The sequence below is a fragment of the Tursiops truncatus genome, chromosome 20 (assembly GCF_011762595.2).
Source record: "Tursiops truncatus isolate mTurTru1 chromosome 20, mTurTru1.mat.Y, whole genome shotgun sequence".
Taxonomy (NCBI): domain Eukaryota; kingdom Metazoa; phylum Chordata; class Mammalia; order Artiodactyla; family Delphinidae; genus Tursiops; species Tursiops truncatus.
Window position 1 is genome coordinate 35,790,731 of NC_047053.1, and position 12,125 is coordinate 35,802,855.

Here is a 12,125-nt window from a genome sequence, read left to right on the forward strand (position 1 = left end):
TAAGTGGAAACTTTCTTTACCTGGCCCATCATTTGTTCTGTAGACTTAATGACATTCAGTACTATTATACTCACTGCCAGGGCCTTGGGAAAAAAAAGAATATTTATACATTGAGTTATGGCTAGGTGTAGGACACAAAAAAAAAAGATGGGCAAGAAGCCAGACTGTCTAGAACAGAGAAGAATTTGAGACCTTCACTATACATGGATTAATCACAAGAACTAACCACGCAAATCCAAATGGATATTTAGAAATCGGTGAAGCCTCTAACATGTTCTGTGGGAAACGCCATACATTTTCTAATGCATGAGTATGTGCAAAATGGTTATCTAATTTATAAAGGAAGTGTTGACAGAACTTTAGCTTTGGTGTTACAAATGTGCTCCATACTGTGTTTACATGTGAATAACATTTCACATATGTACTCAGTATATTTCTTAGATTGGTGTTATATTCAATAACTTAGATGAATGGTTATAATAAGGAATAATAAGCTGCAGTTTTACTAATCTTACCTTAGTTCAGCTTTGGAAACTGCACTACTAGGAAATTGGTCCATGAAAATCTGGCAATATTCATGCTATCAAGCATGAAAACTACCTGGATTTGGATCAGGGACCTTTATTTATAACATTTTATTTAGGATTTATTAGTTTAAAGAAGGAGCTTTGTGTCTCATGGGTTCTTAAATATTAAATAGAGTCAGAAGTCATGTGTTCCCTTCTAATGGCAGCAATAAAAACAAAAACAAAGAAAAAGCAGACAATTTTACATTAATTTAAATTTCCTTATATTATCCAAAGATAACTTGGTGAAGTAATAGCAAACCCTAGAAAATTTTCAGCCATGCCATGTAAACAGTTGGTTGCAGATGTGAATAAAGTGTTTACAATATAGCTTATAATTAATTAGAAGAAAAGTGTTGATGACTTCATACTAACAAAAAACCACATTGATCCTTTACAAATTGAATAAGCAAACATATATTTATATGTTTTATCTATTTGTTATTCTTATTTTGTATGCTTAAACTGCTTTCTGTCTTTTTTTCATTTTTTTCTCATTTCTAAGTAAAATCATCATTATGACCTGTTTTTGTCCCTAAATAGTACCTGCAAGTTCAGAATCAGATGGGTTTGCTCTGAGTCAAAATAGTTACAAGGGGAACATCATCATGGTTCATTTTCCCCCCTGTTTTGTTCGGAATTGAATTAGGAAATGAAAGTTTTTAGCAGTTTAATCCACTTCTCCATAAAGTTTATGAAGCAGCAGCAGCTGGTTGAATCCATGACAGAAAAAGCCAACTTCTAGTGGCTAAGCTATTGTTTCAGAATTAAGGGAGAAAACTCATTAGCTGTTAATGAAAACACAGAATAAAAACAAATAGCACAGAAACCCTAGCAAATAATTACCTTACACCTGACACAAAGCTGCTTTATCTTTCTGCTCCAACCCTCAGAAATTCCCAACTTATCACTCTTATCAGCATGAATGAAATTGAGTTTGACTCTAAGGAAAGAACAATAGAGAAATCATCCTCCTTGTAGGCCCCTCAGCATGATATTCAATGGAGAATCTGCCACTGAATATACTAAGGGGTGTATCTAGTACCCAATTCTTATGACACTTAGGATAGAGCAGCAAACGACCAGCTAATAGCAGGTGAACCCTTGATATAGTTCCCCCAGATCTTGTTTAGAAATACAAAAGGAAGGGACTGGAGGTAGTGGATGTGATTAATGGAGATATTGTGTGTTAGTATATATATCTGGATAGAAATATATTGATTCTGAGCAAGTTGCAATGGGAAAGTGTGTCTCTAGTGGCAAGGGGTCTTGCTTGTGAGAAAGCCACTCAGAGCAGATGGAATTCTAAGCCCTAATTGTAGAGCTGCTGAGTGGAAATGTCTGTCACTATATTTTGTGATCATTTATGTCTGATCCCACTGCACTATGGTTTTGGCCACTTGGAACTGCGATTATAAGATCCGTAGATGAAACCAGAGATCACTTGAGATTATGTTTTAAGGAAAAATGATGTTCTAAACTTCAACAAATCCAAAATGACCACAGTAATTGCTGGTTCTTCCATAAAATTTTTCACCCATGCATCTTGAGTAGCTGTAATCATTTTAATTACACGGGAGTGTCTATTTATACAGTGTCACAGGCTTTTTTTCTGTGTGTGCCCAAGGGAGTTGGGCCACTTGATAAGACACTGAAAACACTTATAGCAACATTTCCATCACCGAGAACTAATTACACTTGGATGTAAAACATATTTTTAAATGTTTCCCCCTTTGCAACCATTTTTAGTACTGACCTAGGCTCTGTTTATGCTGCATTGAGTTGGATACCTTTGTCGTATGCTTTATGGAGTCATGGTCTTGCATTTAGCACAGAGGTAGCTGTTAAAAGCCCACCTTGGGTAACTATATTTAGATACCATAGGAATCACATGGAAGTGACTTTTCCATCTGATGTTAGTAAATCAGATGGCAGGTATTTTGGATAAGACTTTAAAAATGGAAGCCCTAAATGTAACTGGATTGGATCCTGGGACAGAAAAAGGAAATTAGTAGAAAAACTGGTGAAATCCAAGTAAAGTCTGTAGTTTAGTTAATAGCAATGTACCAATGCTAATTTCTTGGTTTTGACAAGTATACACTAGTTATGTAAGAAGCTAACATTGGGAAAACTGGTTGAACAGTATATAGGAACTCTTTGTACTGTCTTTGCAATACTTATAATAAATCTAAAACTATTTGAAAATTTAAAAGTTCATTAAAAACAACAACAGGGCTTCCCTGGTGGCGCAGTGGTTGAGAGTCCGCCTGCCGGTGCAGGGGACACGGGTTCGTGCCCCGGTCCGGGAAGATCCCACATGCCACGGAGCGGCTGGGCCCGTGAGCCATGGCCGCTGAGCCTGCGCGTCCGGAGCCTGTGCTCCACAACGGGAGAGGCCACAACAGTGAGAGGCCCGTGTACCGCAAAAAAAAAAAAAACACGAAATAAAACAAAGCCCCTCCTTATTTGCTTAAAAAAAAAAAAAAAGCCTGGACTGCTAAAATATGTAAGAGTAAATTTGTCAAATTTTTGAAGCATGCAGAAAACTTTGAGTCTAAAGTGATAGCTGATAAATAATACTCAGTATATCCTACAAGTGTTTAATTTTGCTTGGCAACCCAAACTACTACTTTTTTTAATGGATTTTGGTTTGGCTTAGAAATTTTAAATTCCTTTAACCTCACAGCTCACTTTTGGGTTACCTGCCAGGCAGTCCATTTAGATTGTCTTGATAAAATAATTTCAGTAGATTTGCAGTGGTGTTAAGTGGGATAGGGAGGGTGGGAGGGAGACGCAAGAGGGAGGGGATATGGGGATATATGTATACGTATAGCTGATTCACTTCGTCATACAGCAGAAACTAACACACCATTGTGAAGCAATTATACTCCAATAAAGATGTTTAAAAAAGAAATTTGAGTATGTTAACCCTCCGTTCAGTATTTGAGAATTTTTCTGCTTATAATAGAAATTTCCCAGTGGTACTTCAGCAGAACTATAAGCTTTGTGTCTTGATCAAGTAACCTAGTAAAGTAGAGAGCATTTCTTTTGGTTCCAACCAGTGACTGTTGTGTGAGGTTGTTTGTTTTTTTAATTTTACTTTTATTGTCCACAATAAACTCCATGGTTTATTTTTAAAGTCCTATATCTGCAGGTGTTCAACTCAGTTATGGACATCTACCTACCATTGAGCGTATGTAGAAGAGTCTAGATATGATCATCTAATTTATGGAAAGAGAAGGCTACCGTGATTCGCTTTTAATCATTTTATATACTCCCTATCCTTCTAGTTTAATTGTAGGAAATAAACCTTTAAAGTGAGGCAATTCAGATTCTATGTAGGTTGTTGTTTGGTTTCACTGCTCCCTAGTTGAAATCCAGGGCCAAAACTCTACAGTGTTTACTGAGATTAGCACTGGCGATTTCCTTTGGAAATTAGTATCTGAGATAATATTAAATTCAGTTGAAAATCCTCTTTTCAAGTTTGTGAAATGAACTGAGCAGCTGTTGGTGTCCTTTTATCAGCAGACTGTACCTCTGTTTGGGGGATTTTAAGGAAAGCCATTTGCAGTGCATAGCCTGTTCTTCTGGTTTCTGAATGAGCTAACATCTTCCTTTAAACCTTTTAAAGTATCACAATAGCATGGGCCACTTCTACAAAATATAATCCAGTGTATGTTGAAAACACCCAAAAGAGATTAGCATTGTTTTAATTGCATAACTCGGTATTGTATATATATTGCCTTTCATCGAAGCCATTTTACAGAACAAATATTACCTTCATAGGGCTTTTAGAATTCCTAAGAGCTTGGTTGCATAGGCTGTAAACGAGAATTGTAAAGAGAACTTCCTTAAGATTGCAAAACAAGTAGCGATTGAAATTGGAATAGTGCAGCTTCTAATTTTACTTCTCTTATTTTTCAAAAAAGGAAAGAATATTGACCTTGCTACATTATATTATGTATAGAAGTTTAACCCTTTATGTAATTTATTCTATTTCATTTGGAAATAGAGGCATTCAGGGTAAAGGTTGTAATTAATGGGATATTTATATAGCTATGTTTTCATTTTAAGTGTGATGGAGAAGTTTCTTTCTGTGGCAAAAGTTCTCCTCATTTTAAGCTAACAGTTTCTAAGTTCTAGTTAGTTAGCCGAATGGAAAATTTCCCATCCAGGTAGGTTGGTTCTTGAATTTATTTATGTTTCTCCTGTGTTAATGGATAGTGGCCACGTCCATCAAGTAAAATATACATATTTTTTGGTGAATACCAGAAGGAATCTACAAAGACTTTTATAAAGATGTCAAAAGTACGACCTTTTTTCTTTTTTTGTCCCTCAGGGGGAGACCAAGCTGAAAATTACCTTGGACAGGACAGCTCCGATGATAATCACAGTGGAACTCATGGCCCTTCTCTCACATCAGATGCACCGTTTTTGTCAGATTATCAGGATGAGGGTGAGTGTCATCTTTCTGGCTTTAGGATAACCATACTTTTATGCTTTTTGTCCTGGGGTCTTTGCCTTTGGTCATTTTCAATCCAGCAGCCTTCAGAAGGTTCTCTGTGTTGGTAAACACTAGTTCGCAAAGAACAATTATTTGTTTCATTATGGTGCTGATCCTCCTAGTAATTCAATAGTTCTGAAGTTAATGTACTTAGGGAAACACTAATTCCATATTGGAGCGGGAAGACATCATTATTGATCTTTCTATAAGAACTGTAGCTGAAAAGCTAAGAGGGCATTTTAAGATTGCAGAGCCCATTTTACCATTCTTTCAGATTTTTTAGCTTCACTGAGTTTCATGAGAATTAGAGCTTTCATTTAATGATTATTAGTTTATTGATGTATTGTGGATTATTTGAGACCCTTGAGCTTATCATATTATAATAAGATATCATTTTTACCCATGCTTTCACATACCTCTGACCATATTGGTGTTGCTCAAGGGGAAGGGAAAGCCACAAGAACCGTAATGCAAATCTTCCTGGAGCATCAATTTTATTTGAAGATTTGGGAATGGGAAGAGTTAAATAATTCAACCCTTATAAACATTATATTAGAAACACATTGCTATGTAACAGAGTGGAATGAAAATATATATGAATTTTTAAGATACATGAATATAAAAGTTTTGGCGTGGTGGCTGCCAGTTTCTGGCTCAGGCTCAGCTATTCCGGGGGCGGGGGGGGGGGGGGGGGGGGGAGGTTCACAGTGCCTCTTCTGGCATTTGGCCGCTTGACCAGAAAGTTTGATCATCACTGATACACACTTATCTTATCAAAGTCTCTCTTGTGCCTTTGCAGTGTGGGTGGGGGGGAGGTAGAAATGCCACTAAACTGAATATTAAATTGAAAGCTTATTATTCACTTAGGGATTGGGAGTAAAGTTGGTAAATTATTCCTTATTTTTCTTTATTAGTCTGTGATCTTTCTGTTTATTTTTCTTCCAAATTTCCCTCCGACTTTGGCATTTTCCAAGTGTTCGTAATCCCTACCTTCCCTTCTCTTTCTAATTTATCACTAATTCTTATTTCATTTGGCCCTTTCAGTGATTCATATTTTCTCCCTTTCACTGAATTGATAACCACCAAATGAGGGCTATGGATTCAGTCACACAGAGACAGTGTATTTTGCTTGAGCTCTGTGTACTAGCACAATTAGTAGTACCCAAGTTTTAGAAATTGGGCCTTAATGTGAGATCTGTATATTGGTTCAGGTAAAAACATTGTTTGGATTGAAAGCTTAATAATTACATTGGTAGCTGATTAATAATTATAGAAAACTAACAGTGCAAAACATTTTAAAAAAATCAACCTTTCATTTGTTTTTGATCAATCTAATGCTTGACAGAATTAGAACAATAGTACCTCATTAATGCATAGGTCACTTATTTGGTATTTCCAACTTTCCCAAACACAGCTGAGAACACAATAAGTAAGCCAGAAAATAGAAAATAGAAAATAGATGTTCCTGAGTCCCAGGTTAACATTTATGTACCTTACTCCTGGAAAAGCCTCTGAGGCCCTCACTGGGGATTCCTCTTCTTACAAATGTCTAACCATTACAGTGTTTTGATTTCTCAGCCCACACAGTAGAGTGAAGCATCCAATTAGAAGAAAAAGTACTGTAAAGGCATCAATTAACAAATAACATTGAGGAAAGAAACACGAAAACAATTAAAATTTGTTACAGAAAACAAAATCTATAAATAAAACTTTTTTTTTTTTTTTTGGCTGTACTGCATGGCTTGTGAGATCTTAGTTTCCCAACCAGGGATCGAACCTGTGCCCTCAACAGTGAAAGTGTGGAGTTCCAACCACTGGACCACCAGGGAATTCCCACAAAATTTATATAAGAGCTAAAACATAGTAGCCTGGGGCCATATTGTACCAGAGAGAGAAATGGCCCGAACTCTCCCCTAAGAGCTCAGTACCTTAATAAGGTAAAACTTTTAGCTAGCCTTTATTGAGCACTTACTATATACCTTGCATTTGTGTTCTAAGTACTTTGCATTTATCATCATTTAATCCTCAGAACAGCCCTAAGAGGTAGGTATTAGAATTATCCTCAATTTACAGATAAGGAAACTGAGACCTAGGGAAGTTAACTTATCTAAGATCGAATAGCTAGTAAGTAGTGTTACCAGGATTTATGTCTACACAGTCTTGTTCTAGAACCTCTGCTCATAACCACTCTGCTATCCTTACCACTATCCTTATCTGAGTTATCAAAAAAGATGGGGGCTTCCCTGGTGGCGCAGTGGTTGAGAGTCCACCTGCCGATGCAGGGGACATGGGTTCGTGCCCCAGTCTGGGAAGATCCCACATGCCATGTAGCAGCTGGGCCCGTGAGCCATGGCCGCTGAGCCTGCGCGTCCAGAGCCTGTGCTCCACAACGGGAGAGGCCCGCGTACCAAAAAAAAAAAAAAAGATGTATTCATATTCCAGATATTTTGGTTAAGACTGTATAGATACACGTAGTATGTTTAAAATATTTTCATTAAAAATAGTTGAAATTAAAGAAAGTAATTAGTGTTGAAAGAGGTAAACCTATTACCTGGAAAATTCCATAGTGGAAACTTTGTTCCATAATAGTTCCCCAATAGTATTAAAAATAGTAAAATTTTGCTTAATAGATTTTTATTTTCAGTTCTGTGCATACAAGTTAACAGAATTCCCAAAGTGACACTGTCAATGGTAGAGGTAGGAATAGACTTGATTGTGTTAAAAATTTGACTGTAGGATGATGAGATAATGTTTAAATATGAGTTGCTGCAAAGCATTGAATCTAGCACAGTGCCTGATGCATAATAGGCACAATAGATGTTTGTTTCCTTCCCCTGAAAAATAAAGATATGTACATTTCCTGTGAAATTAAAGAGAAGCTTATAAAGATGTTAAAATTTTAAGTAAACTTTATATCCTATTTAACTAGTTTGCACCATTATGGAGAACAGTAATACTTGATATGCTATTTATTCATTATTTTAACAAATACTTATTTAGAGAGTATAAGGTAATAGCAAGGCACTGTGCTAAGCTGTTAGTGAAATAGGCAGTAAAAAGTCAAACACAGTCCCTGCCCTCATGGAGCTGTCCGTCTCATTGGGAAAACACACTATTAACAAGTTGACAAATGGACAAATATAAAGTCAGTGTCTTCACTTGCTGATGAGACAGCTAGGGTGATCCTTTAGGAAGAAAAGATTTTTCTAAAATTTTCTTTGTGGTGACATTATTTTAGACTTTTGGAATTTTTATTTTTATTATAAAAATGAAAGGCCACTGTTAAAATATTTCAGCTTTGTTGCTTTCTACCTCTAGCCAGAGCAGTGTCCTAAACGAACAGCAATGCAAGGACACACAGTCTGACCCATTTGCCCATAACTCCAGTGATGAGAAGCAGTAACCATGGTACATGTCGTGTTTGGGTCACGCTTTTGTGAAAACTACAAAGAGCTCTAGAAGAATATAGAAACCTGGCCAGGTGCACTGCATAAAATAAAAACCAAGGTTACAGGCTAAACCATGCATAAAAATGAGAGCATGTTGCTACCTAATCACAATTCCTTCTCCACTTCCTTAGGAAGTGCTGTCAGTCTGAGAATGTCAGGCTATAGCCTATGGAGAGACACCTACAAATAAGAGCATAACCCCATCATTAGGAGTGAAAACTTGCTAACAAGTAATAATATTTAGATTTATAGACTTAGGAAGGCATTGTTTCTACCATATTGGAGGAAAAAAATTTAGTATGAAACATTCAGTACAATAACTATACAAAAGCCAGCTAACTATGAAGCTCAAGATCTGATTGCTTTCATCGTCCAAAATGTACAATACATTTTAATGTGTCTATAAAGTTATTTCATTAGTATTAAGAAGAACCCCCATGTACATACATTTTTTAAAGATGGGTTAGGGAAAATGATTGTTCTATAAAAGGGTATAGTAACTCCTTCTCGAAGAAAAGGAAAAAATAAAATTATTTTATAAGGGAAGAAACCTAAAATCTATAATATTATATTATGTATCATGTATTATTACATTCTAATTAAAGAAAAGGTAATGAATGATATTGGGCAGATATGTCTGGGAAGAAGTGAGAAAGAACGTTTTTATAATTTATTTTTACATCGGGATATTTAAAGATTAGAAAACGTTCTTATTCTCCAGCAAAATAAAAAATAGAATTGGAAAAGTAAAGACTTGTGATAAGTGAAGAGCCTTTATTGACCAATTTATTAAATGCTACTTGATTTAAAAGAAATTTTAGACCTGTTAATGTACCAGTAGTTGCCATTTTCAACTCTGTGCCTTTTCTGAAAGATACATTAAGAAACATAGAATATTTTGAAAATAAAGAGAATCAGTTTTTTATGGCTTTATTTTTAGCACTTTTTAAAAACATTTCTCTGCTTTCAACTTGGTTCTGAAATAGAAGTCAGTTTTGGATTTAATATTATGAATAACAGACTAGCTTTTGTTGATCGTTGTGTGTTTTATTTCTATAATAATAAAAACAGGAATAAGAAATTATTTTAATATCTTCTCTGAGGGAAAGAAGAATATATTTTAAACAAAACTTTTATTATTGTGAAATTAAAATGAAAGTTTAATTTATTGATTAGATTTTTGTGGCTGGAATTGATACTTGTCTTAAGTTTCTTTGTACCAAAATTAGGATCTTAGAGTCTGAGAGCTGGAAAAGATGATGGTCATCTAGTAACAGTAACAATTTATTGAGCACTTACTATGCTGTACTAAGTGCTTTTCGTGGATTATCTCATTTAATTCTCAAACCAGCTCAGAGAGGAAGGAACTGTTATCCCCATTTTACAGATAAAGAAATTAAATGAATTGGCAAGGATGACATGCCTAATCTATGGGAGGTAGTGGGTGGGGGTAGGATTCCAGTACATTCCAAAGCTGCTGCTTTTTGAAGACCTCTGATTAGCTGGTTGTTTGACTTCTGAAACACCCACTCTTATGGGCTTTATGTATCATTCTCTTATTGCTTTTATTTCACCGAATATAATGTTATTTAAAAATAAATGTGTTCAAAGGTAATTATCCTCTAAAAACTGCTTTAACTGCATCGTGCAAAATTTGATATGTACTAATTTCATTATAATTCATGATTCCATTCTAAGTATTTTGTAATTTCTTTTGATACCCTTTTTAACCTATGTGTTATTCAGAAGCGTTTTCGTGTGTTTCTTCCTGGTTTTTGTTTTGATTTGTTTTGTTTTAGTTTCTAGGGATTTCTTAATCTGCTTTTTTTATTTTCATTTTTCTAATTTTATTATGTAAGAGCCTAAAAACATAATATATACTATTTATATTCTTTAGACTTTATTGAGGCTTCTTTTGTCGCCTAGTAATAGTTTGTGCTTATGTGCTATGTGCATTCTGAAGCATTCATTGAATACACTCTTAACTATTTCTATACTTGTAAATAATGTTCTTCAGATCTTTTGTATCCTAGCTTTCCTTTTATCTGCTGGAAAGCTTGTGTTAAAATTTCCAATTATAGTTGTAGATTTATCCATTTTTTCCCTGTTTTGTTTTACATTCGCAAGGTCATGTTTTAGATACTTATAAAGAGGTCTAATTATTTTAAAAGGTTTCCTCTTATTGAGCTGAAATCCTATCCCTAGAACTTCTGCTCATTAAGCTAGTGCTGCCATCTAAGTCTACTCATAGCACCCCTGATAGACTTTATATTCAATGAGGATAAAAAATGTTTGTTCACAAGCCAGTTTGAGACCCCATTGCTATGAGTTGTGTATAAGGCCTGATTTTACTGTATAAATTATATTGTTTCACAGAATAAATAAACTGTACTTCTTACAATGTTTACAGAGGTATGTGAATTAATGGTGCAGTGATTAGTAGTAAGTGACCTCTCTGATCAGGTAAACCATAGGCTGAATGCTGCTGACAGCTTTGGAGGAAAATGCGTGTGTTTTATGGCTGCTTTACTTGGAATGTTAAAAACCTATTGCAGGCTCAGTCATGGGTACCCTGGTAGGTTGAAAGAGTTAATGGCTTAAAAACAGCAAGCCATTTGCTTCCTTCTCACTGACAGGGTCAAGCCCATTACTTTCTTCGTGTGTATTTTTCTTAAATTACACAAACTATATGAACATATTTAGAGTTGTTAATTCCTTTTTATTCTGTTATATGGAGATAATGAAAGTGACTCAGATAGTCCCTCTCCATATATGATTATGTAAATAAACATACATACATTCAAACATGCATTTATCTCATTTTCTTTTTATTCTTCAGACACTTGCTTTCATCTTTGTTGCGTGCAGGTATATTTTTCTTTAATAAAGGCACATGACTCCTGTCACCCCTAACAGAAGTTATATCCATGTGTTTAGAGTACACACTGTGGAACACAAAACTGATTTCCATGTCTGTGTTTTGAGGGCCAAAGAACAAATTCCTACTGTAAAACACATACTTTCATGAGCATGGTAGATTTCTGAACAAGATTCTGTTGGCTCCAGGTGAGTCCATCAGATTTCAGATCATTGGGAGAAATTAAGGACTCAATGGTGAGTTAACTGTGATAAGGGTAAGTAAGCTGTCACTCAGGATTGCAGTGGCCTCCTTCATGAAGATAAATGTCTTATTAGATCTAAGACATCATGTCGTTTATATAGTCTGGTATAAATCACAGATGAAGATGACAAACTAGGTATCAAAGTTGACAGTAATTTATATAACTTAAACAAATGATTACCAAGGATTATACATGTTTTGTGAAGAATAAGAAAACAATAACAATTATCTGTCTATGAACTACCCATTTTTCATTCTTCAGCCCAGCATGTTGGGCTGTTGGTGCGTGTTTAAACTCTAATGTTCTGTCCAGTGCTCAGTAAAGCACTCTCACATGTGTTGATGGCTGGATATCTTACATAATGCTTCTTTCACTAGGAAAAACTCCTTGCAAATTTAACCCACGTTTTAACATTAAAACCATGGCATTTTAGAGATGGAAGAGACTTGGTAATCACCTGATCTAATCTCTGTTTTACCAAAGA

At 35.3% G+C, this 12,125-nt stretch overlaps 1 protein-coding gene across 1 annotated transcript in view; it reads left to right on the plus strand.

Moving 5' to 3' along the window:
- SKAP1 (src kinase associated phosphoprotein 1) overlaps positions 1 to 12,125 on the plus strand; it is a 276,955-nt gene that overhangs the window by 72,829 nt on the left and 192,001 nt on the right. The window contains exon 4 of the mRNA XM_019924939.3: positions 4,906 to 5,022. Within this exon, the coding sequence (XP_019780498.1) occupies positions 4,906 to 5,022 (117 nt within the window). The remainder of the gene's footprint in view (positions 1 to 4,905; positions 5,023 to 12,125) is intronic.